We start from the raw sequence: 26,180 nt of genomic DNA on the forward strand, positions 1-26,180 counted from the left end.
CATGCAGTCCAAATGCCAATTCTCGAATTGGACTGTGCAACTATTGGGATGCACCCATCGTTTACTCGGTTTGATTATTTGGAATCGGAAGCAAATATGTCGTGGAGTGTTTCCATGGCCTAATTCGGCCAGCACATGCTCCAAAATTTCAGCCCGCTTAGTAGAGATTGGCTTGTGTAAAGTAGTAATGGTACATCAAATACTGCTTTGGGGCCGAATCAAAGAAGACCTCTCTAGTACTAGGTATAAAGTTTCAAGTATCAAAAAATCCCTGGAGCGTGTAGCTTCAACTTTTTGATTTCAGAGTTCTCCCGATACATAATATCAAGAAGAAGAAGATCCCACTAAAATTAAGACCTTATTCCGTGAACCATGCTACCATATTCAAAGATAAAGAAACCTTTGCTAAGGACAGGTAACTTCTGTCATCGGGGTTAATCACATGAATTTTTTGATTGTATTTTAGCAACTCAATGATTCGATGGCTCCAGTTCAACCATAGAACCATCGATTTTGATCAATGTAGGGGATGGGAATGGGCATATGAGCTCATTTATATTTCCTAACACGTGGATATATATGAAACCTGTCAGTTTATGCCAAAAGTCTCAGGAAAGACCTCCTATTCATGAAAATAATAGCAGTAAAAGTCGGCCTCGTGACCTTAAAATGTTCCAGCACTGCGGGAACAGTGGCCTAGGCCCACTTGGACCAATAGGCAACAACATTGAGAGGTATGATTCATATTGTCAATGTCTATCAAAGTTGTTCCTTGCCAAGATAGAGTTTAAATCCTTATATTGACCTTTAGAGATAGCCATAAATCAAGGCAGAAGCGGCCATGATAGCTGGTATAAACCTTTCTGACTACAAACGGGCCAAGCTCCGAGAGGTGGCCTAAGGTTCCGGTCCTAGAGTTATGGAAGCCTAATGAGGGGCTTGCACCTCATTAAAGGGGAGCGCTCCGGGAATAGTGAGTTAAGGGACTCGCATTGAGGGGCAATGCGCGAACTATAAGATAGCTATTCTTTTCACGCCGGTGGGTCCAGTACTCATAAGTGTTAAATGACTGGAAGCTAATCTGCGCCTTGTTGAAATAACCGTTATATACCTAGCTTTGTCAACGTCAGTTATAACCACACGTACGAGAGTTTTTACTGCATTGGGAGTGAACTTGACTCGATAATTGACTTAACTCTAGAGCCGGTGGCGATACTCGATTTGTATAAAGTATTTCATGAGAAGAATTGCCTAAAGCACAAGGCGAACTTGTACTTAAGAGCCTTCAGGAGCTGGAGCAACGACGAAGCGGCCGGCGACCACGCGCCTAAATCCAGGTCTGTTTTTGAACCGTTGCATGCATGCATACTGAGCTAGATGATAGTCCCAATAACCTCTGAAGTTCTTTCGATGTTATTTTTTGTGGCTTGAAAATGCGCGTTTTCCAGCCAGTCACAAGCCAGGGATGGTACATGGTACATACCCCAAATTTGGAACTCTTGTCACATAACACTAAATCTGACCCTTCATAGCGTTATGCTAGTCTCCAGCCCCAAATCCCACATAAGCTAGATATCTCTATTGAAGAGCCCAGTTTGACTCCACTGGAGCCTTTATGCCATTTACCGCCTTGGTTGAACGGAAGAGCTGGAGCTGTGAATTACCCACTGATCGTAAACACCATGATAGCTGAGATCTGTGCTCAATTGGGGTTCTGTACAGATAGTCGAGTGATCTTGTCAGAGCTGTTTTGCATCTGTGGACTCTAAAGGCTAACAGTACGTATACTACACTGTGTTGTGCACGTCACACAGCCTGGTTTAGTACCCGGCTCTGGCAGCTAACCGTGTCAATGATCCCACCACCGGGACAACTATGTATCCCTGTCTAAGCTCGGTTAACTTTATGTAAGATCATGAACCTACTACGGCGAGACTCAGATCAGTCAATCGTACGTGCACGAGCTCAAGCGATTCCGTTTTCAATAAGCCGCAAGGCTGAATAAAAACTTGGCTATCTTTGGCCAGGGATTATCTCACTAATGATTGGCTTAAGAGAGTCATCAATCTGCGTCAAGAACCTCCTTTAGTAGTAGCTAGATTTGATGGCACAGACCAGCTAACGTTTCGAGTTTATGCGGTGTATGCAGCACCTTTACTTTATTGGACTTACTGTGGGACACATGCTCGTATGATATCTGCAGATCTTGTGATTCGTGATCATAAGCTCTGTCAGTTCTGTGAGGGACGTTGGTGGTGATAATGTTATGGGAATTAAACTTAGGTATATATATACGTATACGTATATGCTTTCGAGTCCCGTAAGAATAATCAAGGTTCGCCGAATATAGTAATTACGTAAAACTTGGACATCATGTTAGGGCTATATCGGGGGGATTAATGCTGGTATTAGAATTATAAGTTGGGATCAATGATTGGAAATTGGTCACCTGAATATGAGTGATATCTTGGAGTACTCCAGCCATAGTATAAATGATGTCGCACTGTACCTAGGCGCCATTTCTATCATCACCATCGAGATTTGACACTAAAATTATTGTAAAACCTTACAAATGTCGTTCTATGTGAATAATATAAGATTGTCTACCTAAACGTCAATAATTGTGTACGGCCGCTTATTCGCCTCGAGGATATGCAGCGTTCCTAAGTAACTCGGCCGGGACCTTCGATCCAAATGTTGTATGCCCATGTATGGATGGTACCTAGAGAATAAACTGATCAAAAAGCAATGGTAACTTACATACGGCGAACGAAATATTCCTATCATGCTTTTGCAACGTAAGTGGTCGACTTAGAATCAAACTAGTTTGACCAAGAAACCCTTTGAAGCTGCCCCCTCATGCCTCAGGGTTTCAACCGTCGCTGGCTCCCTGTATTGGATTGTATATTGAATCCATAGGCTCCACGACCTCGAGCCAATACACACGATATCTTGAGGTTGGCTGCCTAGATATATGTACCCCCCCTATTGCTAAGACTACTTAGAATATTGACCAATATCAAGTTACAGAATCTAACGCACGGAGACAAATCTTTGGGCTCGTGATTGTGAAAAATATTTCCTAATAACTCCTGGGCCTTTTAAACGAATAGTACTTAGGATCTTCATATGTTCGTTTGATATCAAGTAATTTTCGGCTGATTTGTGTACACCAATGAATTTGCTGCAATCCCACAAGAAGTGGAGGATAAAAATCTCCATCTAATATAGTTCATAGGCGAGTTAGGCAATGTTTTTCTGCGAGGTTCAAGGTTTCTTTTGAGAGATATAGAAATATAAGAGGGTTTTAGCTACACAATTTGGACTGAAAATCGAGCGTTTGGACAGAAGCTCCTGTACTTCCTATTGGTTACAACGTGCATGAGTTTCTGTCTAAAATACCCGAGCTTCTGTCCAAATTGTGTAGCTAAAACCCTCTATTACGTTAGTACAAACATGAGGAAAAGAGGTGTTGGTGACGGTTTCGGCTGAGAAAGGGATGACAGCACCTACATATCAAACTGGTATTCCTGATTTAGAGAGATTTAAAGGTTCTTGGCGCCCGCCGCTGCGCGTTTGAGATGGTGGAGGCTGAGGGAGAATATGGAGGTATCGATCCAGAAATTTCGAAAACTATATTGGGTTATGAACGTAAGAGGAACGACCACGACAGCTATTCAATGGTACTGGCGTTTACCTTAATAGGGTACGTGCATAATTGGTGGCTCTTTGACTGGGTAGGAGATGACTATCCGCAATGAAGATCTGGAGATGCATATCTCAAAGGGTTGAGTCCTGAAAGCTTGCGGACATCCTGTAGATGTGCGTTGAATCGTTGAGATAGCACGGCAGAAGCCGTCCTTCGACCCGTACCCCTGTCATGGCTGCTGCTTGGCATATGCAGGTTGATTATCCCGATTGCATATTATAAAAACGAATATAGCCATTTTTGTTCGCCTAATGAGCTGTAGGGACCATACGCAACTGTACTTTCCCCCTCTATGGCTTCGAAAATTCGCCTGATAATTGTCATAGATCGAATACTCTTCCTAGCTTTTGTTAAGCTAAAACGAAGTATTCTAAGCCATTTGGTGTGTAGCTGATCATATATCGATATCATACATGATCGGGCCTTCAAATTAGTGGGTCAAAATATAGTTGTGTGCCAAGTGACGCATATTCAATATGTGCAAGAGGATTGAGATGGTAGATCGTCATTCTAGAATAGTGAACTTAAAATTTGGAAAGAGATAAAATGCACCTTAATTAATCAAGCGTCAGGGTCAAAATCTGCGAAGAGGGTAGCCTTAGCTTGTATTTGGGGTTTATCGATCAAGCATTTCCTGGTTATAGGTTTTATGATATATTTAAACACGTACTGTATGTGCGGTTATTAAATTTTATTGGGGTTATATTCCCGCCATACTATGTTTGCTGCTAGCTGTTAAAAGATATTGAGACTTAATTGGCTGGAAATACGTTTGTTCACATTGACCCTAGGCCGAAATTAAAAGAGGACATCGTTTTACGTCCCGCTTTGCCTGAAGCTTAGAAAGCTTATCATTCAAAATGAGAGTGCGAAAACCGGCTTCCAAATCTTCGGGACGTGATGTTGGTTTACAAGAAGAAATATCAACCACATAATCACTGCCTCCTGCATGTACAAAGAGTTTTCCATTGGAAGTATACACATCGCATAAAGAACTATCTAGGTAGACACTGACCTAAAATCACAGACATTTCTGGTGCGCAGGGTCCAACTAGTTACGCTGCCAATGAGCAACGTTCTCGCCACTCGGTCCCGCTGGCTCACATCCATCTCTTCGTGGGTTACACCATGATATTTCCTTCCTTTTTTCCTTCCATCCTTCTAGGTATTCAAGGTAACAATCATTGCGCAAATATGATTCGGTGTGCAACCTGTAGCTCTTTCAATGAGCCGCAACGATACAATCGTGTTAGACGTACTATTAAATACCCACCTCCCTGCGGATGAGATTCGTTCATAAAGTCTATTCCTCAAGTATATATTGGTGTCTCATCGTACTTCTCTTCCACTATCAATTTTTACTCACATGACTTACAACGCAAACCAACATCAAAACGAAGGCCCCCCTTCTCCTTCCACCGACGCAGGAGACGATGATCACAGCATGACAACTTCCTCCGGATCTTTCGAGGAGATATACTCGCCTTACGAAAACACAAGCCGTCAGCTATCTCCAACAAGCGATACATCCTTCACTACCTTTGGTTATTCGCTTCCTTTCTGTAATTATGGCCAAGGCAGGCCGGGAGAAATTGGTGGTCAAATCAATATCACACAGAATGTGTATACGCATGATGGATCTATCAATTACGAACTCTTGGTTCCCAGGGATACGCGTCTTCCCAGCCAAGAAATATCGTCCCCTGAACTCTTTGAGTACGCCCCCACCATATCCGTTCCCCTACTATCAACCCAAAACTAACATTTCCTAGCGCATGGCCGATACCGGGAACAGAATACTATGTATCACAAACAGAGGCCCTCTCCCCCTGCTCCATTCCTGAAAGCTCAACCTATCAACTAGCCCCCCCCAATAACTATAACAAAGGCGACGAATGTGAAAAGGAACCCAAAAGGTAAGTAATTCTTAGATTTAAATTATGATTTCGATTTTGGTCGCTGGTTCATGTACCTAATTCTGGGTTATGGTTAATAGGCGCAAATCTGGCAGAAAGCCCCAGATTTGCCAGCTGGATGATTGCAACAAACACTTCAGAAGAAGCGCAGAGCTCACAAGACACCAAGGATCAGTCCATCGAGAAAAACTCAAAAAGAAACCCGTCCTTATTCCCTGTAGCTACCCTGGCTGCTCTAGATCTGGAGAAAATGGGTTCAAGCGTAGGGACAACTATATGCAACACCTCAGAGGCCCTCACAATGAAGTGATACCCAAGAGAAAAAGGGGCCGGAGTGTCCAACAGACCCCATACGTTCCAGATATCGGTATTCCTAGATGGCCTCTCGATCACTTCGAGTATTAATTCCATCATCATCATCATCATCATCATCATCATCATCATCATCATCATCATCATCATCATCATCACCATCATCATCATCATCATCACCATCATCATCATCATCATAGTCGAGCCGGACGTGAGACTCATGATTACATCTCGCTCTATGGACCGATAACTGAGCCTGCGCGATAGTAGGCGGGCATCATTTGGACTCAAAGGCACTGGATTGCCAAATCCCCCGCTCAATACACACCCCCGTCGTTTCTGTATGTAGACTTAAGGAAGTTCATGAGTCTTCAACACTTTCCTGCTCCAATGGACCCATGTATCCACAGCTTCCTTTGACAGAAAGCCTTGTATGAGTAAATTTATGAGCGTTTGTAGCGGTTTCTGATTGTCTCTCTTTTCGAAACCCTTCATTTGTATTGGATTGGCTACTGGTCTATTGTCTGCGGGGTTGACTCTGGTCGGTTGTAAGCTATGTGTGACTTGTATTGTCAATTCCCTAGGCTACTATATGACTGATATATATGTCATTAAAAAAACCAAGCGTCTCTTTTAAGTTATGATTATGTGATCGAGTGAATAATGGGGAGACATACGCTATAAAGTTGGACCTGGCCAAACATTTCTGCCTCCTTGAAACTCTTAGCCCGGATATATAGGAGCTAGACAAATGACATGGCTAGCTCTAGATAATTATAAATGACGTTAATCATCGAATGTACACCGTGTGGCTAGCTTGTCGATAATTCTGTTAGAAGCTACCAGAAAGAACTCGAGAGATTATACAGGGTAGCTCCACGTATCCTTTTGGTTCTTTGGATGATCTGTTCTTGTCTCAACCTGACGATATCGGTCGTGAGTAACGTCGTTTAATTTGGCATAGTGTCGAGTTGGTGTCGTCTTGCTTAGTCATTGGTGCACGAGTTATTGCCCTAGGCAACCCTCACACGGAACAAGGTAGACAATCTTCCTCTATCTCGACATGATCCTGTTGGATTGCTCCGGCATAGGTGGAGCCATTGCTCCCTGAATTCCTCCCATGACTTGACTTTCTCTTGTCATGAACCAGTGAAAATCTATAGTACAGAATGAGGACTATCAGAAATCGGAATGCGAAAGATGAAAGTAGCATTGGACCTCGATATTATAGGAAAGACGTTGGTGAGGAATAGAGATTGGGAGATATATGCCCTGAGCTGCCAAAGCATCGATGGAATTTTAGAAAATATTGATGGGAATGCAGTGGTATTTGTAGCAAGGAGCCTAAAACGTACCTCTAGGTTTGAGACAGCTGAAGAGGCCATTAATCTATCCTATTGGTCTATTTGTATCTTCAGAAGGCTGATCTGCCAGCAATATAAAAATCCATGCCTTATTACGGTTACTAGTGTTGCCTTGAACTCATCCGGCTAGAACAACCTCCAGCCCTATGTACCGACCAAAGTAAGATGTTGCCCTGTTAGACCGGGAGGTACATGTAGTTGCCTTGTGTCATACTGCATATTGTTGAGAGAACAGTGGACTCCAACGTAGGCACGCGCAATGGTGCATTATTGGGGATAGGCTTCATCCCAAATGATTCATAAATTAGGTACGGAGACCTCCTGTAGCGTTGCCCTAGATCTTAAGAGCAGTGCTAGTGGCTAACTGGGATTGAGCAGATCATCGACTTTGTTAATTTACCTTTCAAAACTTCACAGATGAACATACTAGTATGATCAATCGAAAGCCGATGTATAGAAGCAGGTTCGTCCAAACCTCGAACAACAATAATTATAACTTGTCAATCTATCGGCTCTCCCGACTGCGTGTCAGCTACGGTCGGAGCTTAATCTTATGGGTGTGCATAACGAGATCGAGGCACGCCAATCAAACATAGATTCCCGCAGAAATTTGCACATGTATGGTTCACATGATCTGAGCTTGAGCTGTAAGTGCAAGTTTGTGATAACTAGCTGTTTCATACCCAGAGTCAATGACATGATAAATATGTGGGGGTTTGCCCTAGCTAGTGTTAGAAGAGATAAAGGAGGTGCATGCGAAGAATACACACGTACATAAGGTACGCATGTGCATGTATACGACGATGCGCACTCACCAGTACAGTTTGTCGATATTTCTACGGCTAAATTGTATTATATTTCCTAGATACTGGTACACAAGCCTATCATATTGAGAAGATTATCATTACATATAGGAGCACGAATCAAGGTGGTCAAATAGAAACAAAGATCAATAAATTCCATGGAGTTCCCCTACTCTCGAGGCCGAGATAGACACATGTAAGCACTCAAAGTTCAGCCCAACTAGACGTTTACTTGTTAGCTAAAGCCAAATTATGAGCTGGCCATGAGTGGTGCTCCAATCCCGATTAACTATTAGCGAAGATGTTCGTCAGGCTAATCTCAGTTTGTCTTCAGTTTCACAATTCATTTTCCATTTCAAGCTAAGCTGCAGTTACCGCTAAACTCGCCCAATCAAATTCCGATCAGAATAGGCCCGGCCAAGTCTCCATTTATATATAGCATCAAGCCTAGCAGCTACAGTGATATGGCTTATATATATCTAGCTAGGTCATATAATTATCAAGAATTGGAACAGCAGACAATCGTGCACTCTAGCCTTAGGCTCAACTATTTACACTTTTCGTAGTCCCAAACTTGCGGTTAAATATTGTTATTATACGGCCTACCACAGGCTTTGATAGGCCTATTTCGTGAAGTGAGCTTCTTAGCCTACCAGATGTCTATATACTTCTCGGTGCGCGTACTAGGTAGTATACACTTGAAATGTAAGAAGTTGGAGATCAATCCTTTGTGTGGTAACTCGCCTCTAGCCCTGTGTTCATTTAAATGCCTCTGGTTTTAATTTAATTTAGCAGCCCGGGCCGGTTTAAATTGCATATCAAATCGTCGATTAGTGGGTTGGCTAGTTGATCCGCGCCTATAGTAAAGATATATCACCCGAGTACGAATTTTGAATTGTCATTTAGGTACTGATATAAGCACTACTTTGGAGTAGAACTAGACTGGTACCCGCGCGAACAAGAAAAGGAACAGTGCTCACTACATGTACCCGCATTTCCTACCAACAACTCGCGCCCTAATTACAACTGCAAGTCTTCGCTAAACCTGCAGGACATGCATGGCACTACTCGTAGTTTTTTGGCGTTTCCGGACACGACTGCTATTGCATACCATATAAAAAAGCGCCAAATCCACCTTTTTGTATGTCATGCAATATTGGTCGTGTTCGGAAACGCTATGAATAGACGAGTATACTCTATATATCGATATCACCATGCAGGGCCCAAGATAAACGATAACCCTAACCCTAACCCTCCGCGGTCCTAGGGCAACTTTTTGCGTGCTTTGGAACTTTCCCCGGTTTTCCGCGCTGCACACTGACGGCAAAACCAACCATCGGATGCATGTGGGCAGCCTTGATCAATTGAGATTGATGTCTCGACACCGGAGCCATGGCCATGGATTTACCATCTTCTGACACATAGCAGCAGATCCGTAGATCAGGTCGACGTCTCAACTGCAGATGCTATTCGATCCAGAAGGCTTATGTTACGTGGTACATGCCCCTACTATCTTTGGGATTATGATAATTAATTTTGCATGTGAGTTGATATACGTGCGATGACGTTACCGAATACATGTATGTATTAATGTGCGTGCCACATATTATACTTGTACATATTTGTACGTATACTATATTTCATTATATTAGAGCGTATTTGCCAACCGTCAATTTCAACTATTGACACTTCAAACTTGACAGTTCCGGGAGGCAAAATTGACAGTTCCCCGCAGTGGCCAAAATCGATCTGGTTAACGGTATGACAGAATAAACCCCGAAAACCAGACAACCCATCACACTACCTGTGAAGTATGCTGTTGGAACTGAAAATTCATACCCATGATACTAGCTTCGGTAGTAACAAAACTGGGTACTTGTGATCCTCCTGGTATATCTCACAGCACGCCGCCCCACCGAAATTCAAAATTAACAGCCCCGGTTGCCATTTCGGAGCCCCACAATTTGTAAATTCTTGAAATTGACGGTTGGCAAATACGCTCTATTGTAATATCCTAAGGTAAGTAGTACATGCTATTTACATGTAGGCACCATATCTGTGTTCCGCTAGTTTCTCGGGGGACCACTGTTATCTTATATATGGGTACATATGGCTATACTGGTCGACTCGAAAACGTTAAATTGTTCACTTGAGATATATACTATTGGCTTAATTCCATTCTACAAAGCCCCCTAGTGTACTTTATATTTTTTCTTTGGAAAGGGAGATTTAGCGAGTGCTTTGGTCAGAGGCTCATCTGCTGTTCAATAAGTACATGCAGGAGCGTATGATCAGTTCCTGTCTAAAATACTTGGGCTTCTGTTTAATGTGTGTAAGAGTCTCTAAGGATATAAAGTACTTGACTAAGCTCAAGTAAATATATGGTACATATGTGGCTAGATCTTGCTCTGCTCAGCAAACAATAAGTTCATCCTCCAATCACGCTGTTCGTAAATATGTGAGAGCCTTTCCTATTCCGCAAGGAGTCTAATAATTCCCTAGCTAGCTACATGCAGCTAGTAGCCTAGACTACATGTACAGTATCCGGTAGAATTATTGCGAAAGTTAGAACTAGAAGAGTGGGTTTCTTGGTCCGTGCTCACTGCAAAAACTCCTTTAAGGGCCAATGGGACGTCCTGACTATCTGGTCACGGAAAACCCACTTTCGCGTTAATTCTACCAGAATCTGTATGTTGTAGTTGAGTGAAGGTAGCCCTCGAGCCTATTCGAGCCAGAATTCTACAACACGCCTAGATAAATCGTTCATACATGTAAAGACACTTTCACATAGTGACCAATAATCAAAATAGGTACCTCTACCATCAAGAGTTCTGTTATCTCTTTCGATATCCGCAGCCAACTGGGTTAGGGTTCCCTAGTGCATGGCATGTAGATCATCAACCCCTCGAACCAATCGCGTGCAGTTTCCCAAAACCTCACGATGGGGGGACCCCAGGGTGCTCTACTTTACTTTACCTCTCCTACCTACATGATCTAATCACCTACATACCCTACCTAGCAGCTCCTCGTCCCACACACCCCCCCTTTTTCTCACCTACAAACCACCACCACCGCCGCCACCACCACAAATCCAGATCGTGAAAAAGAAAGAAAGAAAGAAAGAGAAGAAATTTTCTTCCGCAAATCCCCATGGAACACGTGCCACCGCCACTCTCAACAACACCTCGACCAGGAGCAGTGGCAGCAGGAGCAGGATCGGGATCAGGAATAGGAGTGGGAGGCCGCCGCTCAATCCCATACCCAACGTCGCCCCGCGATCCCCCACAGAGCCCGTTCAAGCCCACGTCGTCGCTACGGCACCGCCGACAGAGTAGCTCGACGGTCATGAGCGTGGGGCTGACAATGTCCCCAGGAAGCATGTACGAGATGGAGACCGAGGGTCATCGACACACGTCGCTGTGGTCCAGGGACGTGGAGGCTGCGAGCCGTAACCTGGGCAATGCCGTGAGTAGTGGTGGTGGAGGAGGGGGAGGAGGTGGTGGTGGTGGGGTCATGAGGCAAGACTCAGACGATGAGGGGTTAGGCAAGATTTCGCAGGCCATGGTGAGTAAAAAAAATAAAAAAAATTACAACCAACAAAAAAGGATTATGCATAGATACATTAATATATTATTAAATTTCACTAACGCATGCTCAACACACACCTCAGACGCTGCTCTCGCTCCACCGTGGTCAGAACGACGCCGACAGCTACGGGCAGTCTTCCACAGCGACTACGCCTCGTTCAGCCAACATCCCTCCGTCGTGGCCGGATCCGGAAGAACTCTTGAAGGAGTCGCTGCGGCAGTCGCTGTCGGCGCTGCACGCGCTGGGGCGCATCAAGGCGCTCAGCGGGCGGCTGCCGGCAGACGAAGAGGTTGATACGGGCGGTGAGATTGCGCAGATCATGGGCATTTATGATCGTGCGGTTGGGGAGATGAGGGCTGCGGGGGAGGTGCTGGTTAGTAGGATTTTTTTTTTCTCATACTCCTCATTCTTTTTCCTTTCTTGGTTATGTGGAGGTATGCAGGTCATGGACTGGTGGTGCTAATTGCAGTGGGTAGGATTTGGCGCAGCAGTATCTGGCGAGGGAGAAAGAGGTGGTACTGGAGCAACTGCTGAAGGGGTAGAGATGTGCCGCTTTGTTCTCTTCGCGGATATCCAACGCCTTTGTGAGAGTCCGACATAACAGCATAGCATTTATCACTGCAGGTCAACTACGTTAAGGAATAACTCGACAACTCGTTGGCCCAGACCCCCTCCCTATTTTGGAGATAGATAGCTAGTACTAATGTTCCTGTACTACTACTACTCTATTGGCTGCTTAAGAATTGTTCCTTCCTCCTTTTTTTTTCTTTCTCCCTCTTCTTGTTCGTTTATTTCTAGATGTCATCTTTTGGGGGGCGTTTAGGGGTGTTGGTCCTTTTTTACTGTTCTTTTTTATGACCTGATGAACATTTATATTCATGTATTATCTTTAGCATGAGGAGTGGTAGCGGGCGATATCTAATGCATTATTATAAGTAACCCCACTTGCAACCAAGCCGAAACTGGAAACGGGATTTAAATCATTGACACCACTGAACCACTGCTAAGAGTAATAGAGACATAGGTCCATGGGATGTAGGTATGTGGATTATGAAGAATTTGATCTAGACCTCGTAGAATTAATATTCAATTCAGCCAATATTGTGCTCCCCCCAATTGCAAGTCTCATATCAACACCCATATTTCCTAATAACCTAGCCTGCTCAATTAACCCCCCCCCCCCCCCAAACCTTCTCCCCGGTGCATACATGTACCCCCCCCCCCCCCCTTCTTTCCCAAAGCCCAGCTCAGATGGCTGCAAGTGAGCATTGGCATCAAAGGGTTAGGGATTCCACTTCATCTTGGCACACCGCCAAGCACAAGTATCACTTCCCACGCAACCCCCACCATAGGCGAGTGGTCTAGTGGTTAGACTGCTCGTCAGGTTAGACACCGAGTGTTTGGGTCTCAGGATAACAACAAAAAGTCCTGGGCTCAAACCAGGGGGTGGGGGGGGGTAGTGATGAATAAGTCGCTGCAGTACCTTTTGTACCTTTTTTTATAGTAAAATAAATTTTCGATTTTTTTTGAGAGGAGGAAGCTTAAGGGGCCAGATGGGTGGGGTTGGGAATCATGCATTATCATTCGATTCGGAGCGGTTTAATCCATCGAGTGCGTCTGTGGGGAACTCGATACCCCCAAGCAAGCAGTGTATGTACCTTCCCCCCCCGCCACAGCTCCGGTCGTGAGTTCCGCCTAGTATAGAAACCTAGTCCTATCTCAAGTATACCCAGAGCCAGTATACTACAAAATATCTAGGGACAAGGTTCCATCTTAATAGAGCGGTATATATCATATATGTGTGTGTGAGAAGCATCTATATACCCAGCTATATGTAGCTAGTTAAGTTGCCCTACATATCTAGCTCACGAGTTATTGTAGTTGCTTGTTTAGCCGGCCGGTCACCGGCCATCCCCTGGGAATAATAGGCTTTACAGGCTTTAGCGGAAGCGCTGATCAGGGTGGTTGTAACTTGGGGAGGTACATGTAGTTGTGTATGTTGATGTGCATATGTATGATGTTACAGTGGAGGGGAGGTGATAGTGGGGGTGGATGGGAACTGTGACCGAGTCGAGTTAGAGGGATCTGGGAGGTACGGTACCTGAGTCAGTTGCGGATCGATATGTGTTTGAGACAGCTCATGAAGACAGAGGCTTAACTAGCACTGTCTCGGTCGGTTTCGAGATGATATCTAAAGATCTGGTTGTATATCGTTGGCTATTAATTCAAGATCAAGAGTACAGATAGATACAGAGCTCCATTAGTTGATTCTGTGACTCTTTCATTCACACGAAATCTCAAACTCTTGACAAAGCCCATAAATGCAATCTACTAAGAAGTCGCCACAGTATGAAAACATATGAACATGACCATCCAGAGTCCAGACACCGTGCCCTTCCCCTTGCCCTTCTTACCCATACCCATGCCCGCGCCCCAACATCCCAAATCTCGGCTATCTACCGAGAGCTCGTCCCACCCAAGTAAATATCACGTAGATTAATATAATATAATCCCAGGGCGCCGAGCACTCCCGCCATAGCGGTAGAAGTCGTCTAATCTAGTTGCACAAGACAAGACATATAGTGCAAATCTCGTGTAACGAGCTGGGTACAGAAATAGAGTTAAGCCGGGATCCGAAGCGAGTAGTTTATAGTAGAGTAGGTAGTATTACACGGGCCGGGCCTTGTACTCTCAATAGGTGGTTGTAGCTCCAGTAGTCTAGGCCCACCGTAGAGATAGGTAAGGACTCTCTAGCAAACTTTGCGGGCCTTGCAGGACTGTGCCTGGACTGCACCTACAGAGAATGAACAGCGATCTAGGTTAGTAGGCTAGCCTAGTAAATATGCCCGGCCTACTAATAACTGCCTTGTACTAGTAGACTGGACCTACATACCTCCTATCCACCGCCCGAGTCTTGAGCCCGCCCTCCACGGACATCACAACTCCTATCTCGAACCGAGTCCTGTGCTACGAGACTGATGTTGAACGTGGGTACTGCTAGCCGGGTACTACCCTGCTTGTACTGGGTCCTGAAGAAGTTCGTATCGACTCTTTATCCAGCCAGTCCCTTGGCACCTCGGCTCAAGCCGGTACATCCACAACCTAACCCACTTTACCGTGAGGCCTACTAATTCTTAGCAGTCCCCCCCACTTTGCTAAAGTAGCGACTAGACCCCATTCCTTCCATATATGTCTGGTATATGTGGTTTACCTATATACCGAATTTTAAGGCCCCTCGCTAGGTACGTACATGTAGGTACATGTACCTACAATAATTCATGTCGAAATTCTTGGCTCCTTCTCGATATGTAATGTATGAAGCTACTACCCCCTGGGTCCAAGCGGGTGAATCATACCCTCTCACTCACAACCACCTTCCCTCAACTCAACCTCGCCGGGAAACCCTGTCCAACACTCGGATTCCGAACCATCATCACCTTCCCTTCCTTTGGCAGATGATCACTTGCAATTCTTTGCGCCTGAGACACCCCACTCATGCAAGCCCCCCATCTCCCCGCTCCGATTGCTGAAAATAGAGCATATTAGGAAGTTTGTGCTACCATCGAATTGGGTGCCAAGACATCTTCAGGTGTGTATTTGCACTTTAGATGGTTGTGTAGTTCTGGGTTCAAGGGTTTATTGAGCGGTGACTTGAAGTAAAAGGGGTATCGCTGGTCTTTGGAGGTGATGCGGTAGTTTTCTTTTGTGCAGTGGGACTGAGGTGGATCTGTGATAAGTGGATCTATTGTAGAGCGAGACTGTAGTTGTACCAATACTGAGTTAGTTTTTTAGAATTATTTGAGCTGATTAACACTTATATCTCGTGACAATAGTAGTACTGCCCATCGATGATCCTGAAATATTGAAAGGATTAGTTAATTGATCCGATCAACTAACATCCGCTCCACATTGGTGGAAATTATTCGATACTGAAAGATATTTCTGCCGTCCGATGTTTAAAACTATTTCCATCTTTGGCTCCCAATGGGGGCTGGTGATGTCTTGCAGTATGTAATCGTAGAATGTTTGGGGAAACACCCCCATTGCAAGGCCCCGTCCGTTCGAGTAAACACTGTAGAATAGTTGGTAGAGTATTTGGTTGTTATGTCTGTAAAGCAAGCCACCCGAGGTCTATTCCAAGCGCATGATGCGATTATAGTTCATGTTGCCAGGCATCAAGGGTTGACTTGAGTCAGAGACATGCGCAAACGATGCCATGTCTCACTCAAGATTAAGTTCCAAATTATAAACTTTATGCCGACACCAAGATACCCTAAATTAATGTTTTGGGTATATTTCTATCATTCAAAGAAAGTCTCGCGTGGCGTTAGGCAGAATTCGTGTTAGCATGTATCGTGAAATGGGGAGATAAAAATCTATAAGATGCTCCTCTTCACAGCCCCAAGTCCAGCTCAGACCTCACATCTCCAAGATCCTACACTGGCAGTTTTGTCTCCAGAATTGCAAACATGCGACTCGCAATCAGTATCCTCTGTTTCTTTACTTTTCTGCTTCAGCTCACGCTGGGCCAAGTAACCGCAGACCCATACAACCCAAGTCCTTTTTCCACTATCGGAGTACTGCAAGCGTAGTTTATTCCCACAAATACAACTAGTTAGTCGGACAGAAACTTACTTTGGTTCTTGGTGTTAGAGCAACTGTCAACAATATCTCCGACATTCTTTCCGGCGGCACCCTCAGCGTCAATGGCATGAATATTATCATTCCTCGCAATCTCCTCGTGACTCTTCCCTCTATCACTGTCTCCTGGAGTGAGCTCTTCACTTCTGCCGGAGCCCTCGACCTCCCCCGCTTTGGCGTCACAGAATGGGAAGTTTCGGTCAGTAGCACCCCATCTTGTTCTCTCTCGTTGCTCATTACCAACACTCGGATGATAGGTTAACGCCAACCGTAAAAATGGCGTTTACATTGCGGGCATGGTTTACATCTCCCAAAAGTTTGGCCACGCTGTTACCGGCTTTATCACCGCGATCGACTACGCTTCAGGAGTGATGTATGTGGGTGGTACTTGGCCCGATGCGTCGAACCCGGTACCCACAGGGACGCGAGTCATTATCAATGATCCAGTCGGCAGGTTTGGGAGGGTATATAATGCCTGGCGGTTGATGACGGCGGATACGGATAATCCGTCAATTAGGGCAGCTACTGTTAGTATATATGTTCATGCTAGAGATAGTGGAATGTGGGAGGGCCTGTTGGTAATAATTTGTGTGATATAGGGCTTCCCGATGTGCCTTCCTAGGACTAATCCCGCCACGGAGCCGGAGGACCTCCTCTGCCCGTCTAAGAACCGTCCGAAGAACACAAATAACATCCCCTTGAGCGTCTAGTATACCCCCTTCTCTCCTGGCTCATCTCTTTTCTGAAGACTAACACATCCCTAAAAGCCAATTCGATGCCCCTCCGGTTGCAGCCGGTAGACCAGACCCAAACTTCTTTGCACCATTCATGGTGGGCGACTTCATAACCTACAGCGGTGTCTATGTCGACACCAACCTTGTCGCGGCCTATTCTATTGAGGCTAACCTCGGCTTCTACACCGCGCCTGGTACAAAGCCCGTCTACCTTGCCATCACCGAGGCGCAATATGGTATCGTTGGCAACCCCGCCGGCGAGTTCGCACAGACCCGAGTGAGAGCTCATGATCCAATACCCGCATATTAGCAAATATCTGACAATTGCGTAGATTGAGGGCTACACAACAGACCAAACACAAAACGTCGAGGTTTACGCTCTCGATGTTGACCCATGCACTGGCGTCACAACGGAGCGTCTTCTCTCATCCGTCGTCCCCCGTCCAAACGGCCGTCGCGGGCAATGGCGCTACCGCCCTACGCCTGATATCACGCCATCTTCCAGGGAGGTCCTAGCAAGGGTACCGTCGGCAAGTATGCTCAATGGGAACAATATAACCGCTGGACAGTATGTACAGCCAATCATGGATGATGGGTTTATATTCCCAGAGTTGGTGCTGTTTGGGAACCCAGAGGTTGTGTTTGATTTTGATGAATTACCATGGCTAGCGAAGGGTGCGGGGCCATGGCTGGGCGGTATCCCCGGAGCGGCGGAAGACCCAAGCGGTCCCATTGTAGGGCGGTTGGATCCATGGCCAGGTATGTTCCCCGGTTCCTGACCTCTTTGCTAGTGCAGAATTTGTGTAATACCACAAATATACTAACCGGAAATCCACATATAGGTGTTAGAGCCGATGCAGCTCCTGTCTGCAATAATGTAGCCCCGGTAATCCCGGTAGCTAACGCTGGTCCTGACATGTCTGTCACCGGCGGACAAGTAGTAACCCTCAGTGGCCGCACCGACACCTCGAACCTCCCAGAGAATACACTCACGTATAAATGGCTGCAGGCCAGTACTGGGACAGCGATGGCACTTAGCTGTAGTACGGATGGAAAGATCTGTACGTTTACTGCGCCGGGTACGGCGACGATTTTGGTATTCCAGTTCACGGTCAGCAATGCGGCTGGGAATAGCAAGGATAGTGCAACGGTTAACGTCGTGGCACCGTCACCGGACGTGGTAAGCTTTCTTCCCCGATGGCGTTGTGGCCGGAGATACTAGATAGACTCTCTATGAGAATCGTTTTTCAGAGGAGACGGTTGCTAACGTTAACGTGCATGGGAATGATTGTTTAGATAACTCTCGTCTCGCAAACTTACTCAAACAGGAGGGGTACCGGCACATTGGTGATCGAGGCTCGCAGCAGCGTGACCGATGGGTCTTCTATCCTGTCCTTGGGGGTACAGTATATCCGTTCTATCACACCATCCTGAGTTAGAGTGCTGATCCTGATATGGGATGTGAAGATTGTGAACCCAAACTACCCATCTACCGCTATGACGGCGTTGGGGAACGGTAGGTTCTCGAGCACGACTAGTGGTCTTGCCCGAAGACCGGCCTCAATCATCATCACCTCGTCGAGAGGCAGCAGACTACAAGTAGCCGTCAATTAATAAAGTAGTCGGAGGGGGATGGATGTGCGAGGGGTAGTAGGCTGGTTTACTCGGGTTTCTGCAGTGGTTGGCTGGGTGAAGAGTCATCCCGTGGAGAGACAGACGTGTTGAAGGCTATTGGTCACGTACTCTACTGTGTGATGTGTGATGTGGCTGCTTGCATACATGTATATTTATGTATTTATCTAATGGAGAATAATTCTGTTGCCGAACTGCCAAGCAGCTTGACCGAATCATGGACTATCACTCGCGTAAATGCATCATACGTACTCTCTATGCAATAAATATCCTAAACTCACCTGAGCAAGCGCGGTTCTCCATCTCATCCATGCTCCAAATCTAGTGGCCCCAACCCGATCACCCGACCTCCTCCCGCACACGCACACGCACCCCGCACACGCACCCCGCACCGCCGCAGCCGGATCTCACGTCAGTGCACACTCTACATCCCCGCAAACACACACCCCAACCGCCGGCGAGCAGCAGTTATCTATATAGTACTACAATACAGTGTTTCTCAAAAATAAGAAGCTAAGCCGTTTTCGGAATTGGACAGGGGTTGGTGACAGGGGTGCAGAGGTGCGGTAACAATAGTATTTTTATGGGATGGGAACAGGTTGGGGAGGTAGGGTAACCAAAGAAAGAAAAACCCGGTTTTCAAGGGATGGGTAACTACACCTTCTTGACCACAAATTTCATTCCCCACCATCTTTCAATTCAATTATCTTAACAAAAACATCCATACCTCACAATAATGTCTACTGCCAAGCGTTTTCAGCAACTTTTGTTGAAAACAAATATGCGAGTTATGGAAAGAAAAACAAATAAAAAATTTGCCAATTGGCTCTTACAATTATCTTACAATCCACCATGAAACGGTCGAATACGTTTGCCGGAATTCATATCTATTTGCACAACAGTTGAAGATCTCTGCGAGCATGTATTCCCTGCAGCAATAGTCACATCAGCTCACAGCAATTATACGGCATTTATGGGACGTGCAATACTTGCAATGCGAAATGATTTAGTTGCGGATTTCAATGATATTGTTCTCAATACACTTAATGGTGAAGCTAAGACATATTATTCTATTGATAGCGCAGACTTCAACAATTCAGAAGAAGCATCAAACGAACTCCCTGCAGAGTATTTGCAAAACCTGAATCCAGCTGCATTACCACCTTCTCATTTGCGATTGAAGATTGGCGCACCAGTTATACTTTTGCGCCATCTATACCCAAAGCAAGGGTTTTACAACGGGACTAGAATGACCGTAATTCGTATGGAAAGACGCTGCATTGAGGTGCAAATATTGGGAGGCGATAATGATGGTCAAGTGAAGGTTATTCCTCGCATCAAACTTTCTACAACCGAAGGGGAGTTGCCTTTCATCTTAACTCGAAAACAATTTCCTGTAAGATTGTGTTTTGCAATGACAGTAAATAAGGTACAGGGACAATCACTTGACATTGTGAGGATCGATTTACGAACTTCATCTTTTACCCATGGACAATTGTATGTTGCTTTGTCAATGGCAACAGACGTCAATAAGTTACAAATCTTGCAAACAGAGGAGAGGGGTAGGGAAACTGAGAACATAGTGTATCCGGAGGTACTGTTGAGGGGATGATAGTTGCACATTATAGAATACCCCTTACTGTCTTATATCTTTCAATTGCAGTGAGTTACGGTATTTATTACACTGTTGCAGGAACAAATCAAAGCTTACAATCACATACAACTCCTTGCATAAACTTGCAGAAAAGAAATATCAATTGTAATCAGCTGTAAGATAGTTGCGAGAGTTGCAAACACAAACTTTCTATTGTTAAAGCTATTGGAAATGTTTCTAACTAACTTAGAGTCTGATTACATTTAATCTTCCATTTCGTCCATGATATCCTCAATTGCATCAGCCACTCCCTCCACCGCTATCAAAAGCCTCAGCCATTTTTCCTTGGTAGTGGACCGCTTCCTCTTTGCAACTCTCCTATACCTGTCTGCACCCTCCGCAGTAACTGTAGAAGAGCTTGCAATGGGTGCAGAGCGTTCGCGAGGTTTAATTTCTGTTGTATATGTTTGTAAGTCACTGTAAACACATTGTAAGACATTGTAGGAATTGTAGATTACATACCAGGACGAAAATTGCAATATTTGCCTTGGCTATTGTAGTGGCAATTGGTGCAACTACCTGCAAACATACCCTGCACAGTTACACATTCAATAAAAGGGCCCTTACTGTCAGTACAACAGTCACAAACTGCCTCTGCAAGTTCACCCCTACTGTATCCCAATATAGCCTCAACATTAACTGGCCTTGCCATATTAAGACCCCTGTCTTCCTTAACCATAACAGGTCTAATCCAATCTATACTAGCCAATTTCTTAGCAGTAGCCGTATTGGTAACACCACCCATTACTAATGCCTCAGCAGCTGACTCATGATACTGAATGGGGCGGGTTTCGGAAGGCTTGGTACCAAGCCTTCCGGATTCGGAAATCTTGGCAGCAGGGGTGCCTGAATCGGAAGGCTTGGTAATCGGCTCGGTGGTATCGGAAGGCTTGGCAGCAGGAGTACCAGAAGCAGAAGGCTCGGCAGCTGGCTCAGCGGTATCGGCTTGCTTGGCAGCAGGGGTACCGGAAGCAGAAGGCTCGGCAGCTGGCTCCGCGGTATCGGCTTGCTTGGCAGCAGGGGTACCGGAAGCAGAAGGCTCAGCAGCTGGCTCCGCGGTATCGACTTGCTTGGCAGCTGGCTCGGCAGGAAGCTCGGCGGTTTGAAAACTCTCGGCGCTCTTAGAAGCCTTGGCAGCTCGGGTGCGCTTGGCGGGATGCTTAGCGGTAGGCTTGACGGTGGCAGCAGGGGTGCCAGAATCAGAAGGCTTGGGAACCAGCTCGGCGATTTCGGTAGGCTTGACGGTTTCGGAAGACTTGGCAGAAAGTTCTGCGGTTTTAGAACTCTCGGCGGTTTTGGAAGCCTTGGTAGCCCGTGTGCGCTTGGCTGGAGGCTTGGCAGCCGGAGTGCGCTTGGCATGAGGCTTGGCAGGAAGTTTGGCGGTTTTATTGCTCTTTGCAGACATGATGGGGGTAGTAGTAGTAGACATTGTTTGTGGATGATGAATTGTTTGTTGATGACGATGAATGAAGTGGATAAGAGAAATTTTCTGGCTCTATTTATTCATCATTGGAGCAACAGTAACCCGCCCAACTTGAAGTTGCAGCAGTAACCCGCCCACTGGCATGTTTCTAGAACCCTCCTTCGCGGTCGCGAAGTGGCCACTGCTAGTATACATGTACTGACAAGGGAGCAGCACAAACCCGCAGAAACCCCACTCGTTCCCACCCCCCACCCCCACCCCCCACCCCCGACCCCTCCGGCCTAACTCCGGCCACCCGTCCTCGCGTATCGACAACGCCTTCTCCGACGCCGCCCTCCTCCCGTCTGGCACGCCGCTCCCCGCCGGTAGGATGCAACCAATGCGCCCAGAAGATCCCCCAAGCCCGGGTACCGCCCGCAATTAAAGCTGTACACAACCGTGTCGCCCGCATACGATGTGCGGCGATAACGGACTGAGAGGCTATGGCGCTGTAGTCGGTTCTGGCTGCGGAGCCGGAGGGGCCAGTGGCCGGCCGACAGTGAGGTCGAGTTATGCTAGCTGGAGGGTTGATGGCTATTGAGGAACTCCCCGGTGCCGAAGACTTCGAAGCGGAGGAGGTACGTATTTGCAATATTCTCCTTTGTACTATTATGGGAGCGGTCAGCATACGGCGCCGATGCCAACATTACAGAGTAGAGATACCCCCAATATGGGCGGACTGCTTCATACACCTCACCTTACCAAGAGGTTTTCCGCTACTAAACCAGGATAGCGGTATCAGGAAAAAATCAAATACACACAGCACCACCAGATGCACCCCATATCCAATACAGAAGGTAATACCCACACCCGTGAAAGAGATCCGCGCTCCCACAGCTCAAAATTCTTACGGTAATTACGAACTACACAGCTCATTGGTGTATAAACTAACCCGATCACGAGTAGCGGCGGAAACGACACTTTCGATCAAGAGATACTCTAAGGGATGAACTGACGATAAGATAAGCCTGAATAAAAGTACGATTTCCTTTTTTTCTTCTTGTTCACAGGTTCATGAAGTCGCACCTGGCGCGTTTATGTGCGAGTGATATTCCATGATCTGATTCACGCGTCTCGTTTTTTGGTTGATAATAATAATAATAAACTCTCATACTCGCATGCAACTCTAAGGTTATGGCGACGTTCAAGGGACTACCGCCGCCCTCATTTGAGTAAGTGACTGGGGAAAACTTCCAAAATCCAGCCCGACCGGCAAGATGGGTATACCGGGGGTAGGGGACACGGGATTCGAACCCGTAACCTCTCGCTTTGCAGCAAGAGGCAACCAGACAGCCATTCGTTTTCTGGTTGGTTACTTGCGGATTACGACAGCTCTAGAGACTGGGCACTGTCATCTGAGCTATCGTAGAGGTTAGATATTCTTCTAGAAGATTGCTGTCGAAACCAGAGCTAGAAGCTTCGAGGACTAAGTTAATGCAAGTTGTGGTCATGGGTCTATTCGGCATAAGGCAGAGTTTGAACTCTAGCGGGTTAGGCTCACCAGGAATAAGACCATAAATGGGTCCTAGTTAAGATTTGAGATATAACTCCACCCTAGCACTGAGTGGTTAATTTCATAAAGGCTATGACATCAAAACTACTCATATCTAAGCCAGGATTCTAAGTCATGACACCACCAATATATTTAATAAGTGAATGTCTATGCTCTCATAGCTCCCATGACTTTTCAAAGGGTCTATAAAAAGATCAAGTCGGCCCCACTCACTATTACCCAGCAAGGCATATTCTCTCTCAGCCCAGCTCTGGGTGTCAGAAAATGCGATCTTGAATCATATGATCATGGGGGATTGCTGCCTACGATGCCTTGACGCCTGGTTAAACGTCGTACAGATACCGGGCTGTAAAAGGGGTCCGATTATGACCGGCTCCCCTAGTCTAGTCCGGTCTGTGAACCTGCTGAGCGCTCAGCATGAAAGTTAGAAATGAAAAGAGCGCTTACAGCCACCCGCAAATCCATGCTCTATAAGGCCAGTTATCGTAGTGGAGGTGACTGATACGCAGCTATAGCTACATGTAGTCGGCTAGTCGGCTCTGAAGTTACTCCCGTATTTAAGCAATATATAGGGAATGTATCAAGAGACATCTGCGCCTCACCCACAAAACCAGACCCAGAAGCCATGGCCGCGCAATTGCAACAACATACTACATGTGCACCTACATGTATCTCTATAGCCCCAATCCGCATGTGCTAGGGGTATTTTCCACAATATTAAAATTGATAGCTGCTAGTAGCTAGTGGTTATGTATGTATGTAACGCGAGACGTTTCGCGCTTAAAATACATGTAACGGTACCACCTCCCCGGTTCAATTCGCTAGAAACCACATTTGAAGCCCTGATCGCTAGAGCGGGCCTGCCGCCTATCCGACTCTTTTTAGAAGGAAGAAAAGTTTAAAGTACTAGAGCTTTCTTGCGGCTATGTCGCTAGGCTCGGTGTATTTTTTCTTCCTAGTGCGGATGCAGGTAGTTGCATTCGCAGGCGCTAAGCGCCAGTTTAGCAGGGAATAGAAGCTCATCCGTGTAGAACTCGATCATTTGAAATCCTCCAAAGTGAGGGACCACAGTAACACATCCGCCACTAATTCATTTTCTACACCCAGCTAGTACAAACCGTGCATGTGACGACTCCATCAATTTATCTCCAGGGATCAGTAGTGCTAGTGAGAGCTCCCGCCGCTGGCTGCCGGAGGAAGAGGAATATATTAATATCTGATTGACCTTCGGAGGGAAGGATTGAGATGGGCGTATACTTAGAGGATAGTGAATGCAAGGTTAGCGAGGGGCAGGGTGCAGGGAGCGTGTTCGGGGAGGTTTTACAAATTGACGGACGAGAGGGAGTTGGGTTCTTAGTTTTGCGCCGGCGTAAGCGGGGTTGGTTTCTTCATCCATCGTTTCTTTGGGCTGGTTGGAGAGTTTTGTTTATCCCTTTTCTGTTGAGTAATGTGATATGTTGCTGTTTTCATCGGCCAGCCGGCCGATTGAGTTGCTTTGGCTCAATTATTATAAATGATAGACAGTAACTTCCGTATCGACCTTAGTTGACTCTTGATGCGATTTCTGCCGGAAAATAGTTTTTGAAAGAGCTTCCGGTCTGATATCAGGCTACTAATTCCCCCGTACTAGCCTTTATTTCATAGTACTATAGTTTACATCGCGCTGTTCTGAATAAATGGAAAATCTCAATGTTGAATCAGCCAGAAACGAAGGTATTGCAACTGTCTGCCTCAAGAATTCCTTTCCATCATTTCAATGCAAGTTCCCAGCAGACCGGCTTGACCATATGTCCTGATTGGAGTCCATATCTTCAGAGTTGTTTAGGTATTTTGGTTGTCCGGGCCACAAGTAGCACTTGTTAAACAAGAACAAACCCAATTGTCCTGTCGGATCTCAGGCTGTCGTGCACGTGGCGGCACTAGGCTACTCTTGGTAAGACGGGAGCCTATCCAGTATCGCTGGTGGCCCAGCGGGGAAGTCTGCCCTCTCTAGTCTTACAAACAAGATGCCACGTTCAGAAGAGTTCTAGGTGTGCTCGTATCCTCTTTGTAAACTCCACTCTACATGTCCTTTAAGCCCCCAAATTTTCGTGACTTCTTGTCAAAAGTCCCATGTAAATCGAAAATCCGCCCCTGTCATCCTCCTAGGCTGACGGTTGTTTATCTTGGATTCGGTATGATTCACTTCGACCATGCCCCTCATCACGGAAGGCTTAATCTGCTGAATGAAATATCCGCAGTCAACCCTTCCTTTGTTTTCCGGGCACGGCTATTTAGCCATTATGGGCAGCAGTATCACTACATCATATTCGTTGCTAACGCCATACTAGGTGTTGCCGTCGCCGCTTTCGTCGTACCTTGAAGCGCTGTAACCTGGACTAGTCCTCTCCCAGGAGTTCTGATTTCCTGCTTGGGATGATTACCAAGCCTAAAAAAGCTGTGAGGGTCGGTGCAGTTCGAGGGACGGGAGTAAGTTAGATCAGGCTCCCCAAGCCTAGGTGATTCGACATCACTGGTAGCAGCCTCCAGTACGTTGGGCGATAATCACATTGTCCATTAAAAATACTATGCCATATGGTGTCAATAGCCGGTGGTGTTCTGGACATTTCTGGTGTCCACGTCTTTGTCGGGCATGCAACGTCTATATTCTAAACCCTCAAATGCCAAGACCAACCGAGTGACCACTCATGATGCATCATGGCCCGAGTGATGATTACGACTAATAGCAACAAGGATTTCACCACAACTAACATTAACTAGCATCAGAGTTGACGCTCTGAAGTAGCGGCCATTGAAAAGAGGGAAACTGGATCGCCAGCTGAGGAAGGTATCATACCTCTTGATATCCGAGA

The 26,180-nt window shown here is 46.0% G+C and overlaps 5 protein-coding genes across 5 annotated transcripts; 4 read left to right on the forward strand and 1 right to left on the reverse strand.

The window, feature by feature from the left end:
- Positions 1-5,075: 5,075 nt before the first annotated feature.
- On the forward strand, positions 5,076-5,629 carry H6S33_009434 (uncharacterized protein; the record flags this gene model as incomplete). Its single annotated transcript, XM_044840828.1, has 2 exons — positions 5,076-5,425; positions 5,482-5,629. The coding sequence occupies 2 exons, from the start codon at positions 5,076-5,078 to the stop codon at positions 5,627-5,629; spliced, it is 498 nt and encodes a 165-aa protein (XP_044698249.1).
- Positions 5,630-11,254: 5,625 nt separating this feature from the next.
- H6S33_009435 (uncharacterized protein) lies at positions 11,255-12,234 on the forward strand (the record flags this gene model as incomplete). Its single annotated transcript, XM_044840829.1, has 3 exons — positions 11,255-11,668; positions 11,775-12,065; positions 12,169-12,234. The coding sequence occupies 3 exons, from the start codon at positions 11,255-11,257 to the stop codon at positions 12,232-12,234; spliced, it is 771 nt and encodes a 256-aa protein (XP_044698250.1).
- Positions 12,235-16,161: 3,927 nt separating this feature from the next.
- H6S33_009436 (uncharacterized protein) lies at positions 16,162-18,681 on the forward strand (the record flags this gene model as incomplete). The annotated part of the gene is made up of 9 exons (XM_044840832.1): positions 16,162-16,280; positions 16,346-16,532; positions 16,591-16,860; positions 16,933-17,042; positions 17,101-17,344; positions 17,400-17,826; positions 17,910-18,247; positions 18,364-18,468; positions 18,535-18,681. 9 exons carry the CDS (start codon positions 16,162-16,164, stop codon positions 18,679-18,681), a joined length of 1,947 nt encoding a protein of 648 aa, XP_044698251.1.
- Positions 18,682-19,693: 1,012 nt separating this feature from the next.
- On the forward strand, positions 19,694-20,311 carry H6S33_009437 (uncharacterized protein; the record flags this gene model as incomplete). The annotated part of the gene is made up of 1 exon (XM_044840833.1): positions 19,694-20,311. One exon carries the CDS (start codon positions 19,694-19,696, stop codon positions 20,309-20,311), a length of 618 nt encoding a protein of 205 aa, XP_044698252.1.
- A 245-nt stretch (positions 20,312-20,556) lies between these two features.
- H6S33_009438 (uncharacterized protein) lies at positions 20,557-21,782 on the reverse strand (the record flags this gene model as incomplete). Its single annotated transcript, XM_044840834.1, has 2 exons — positions 20,557-20,747; positions 20,816-21,782. The coding sequence occupies 2 exons, from the start codon at positions 21,780-21,782 to the stop codon at positions 20,557-20,559; spliced, it is 1,158 nt and encodes a 385-aa protein (XP_044698253.1).
- Positions 21,783-26,180: the final 4,398 nt, after the last annotated feature.

Source organism: Morchella sextelata, assembly GCF_020137385.1.
Source record: "Morchella sextelata strain SCLS chromosome Unknown scls_3, whole genome shotgun sequence".
Lineage (NCBI taxonomy): Eukaryota > Fungi > Ascomycota > Pezizomycetes > Pezizales > Morchellaceae > Morchella > Morchella sextelata.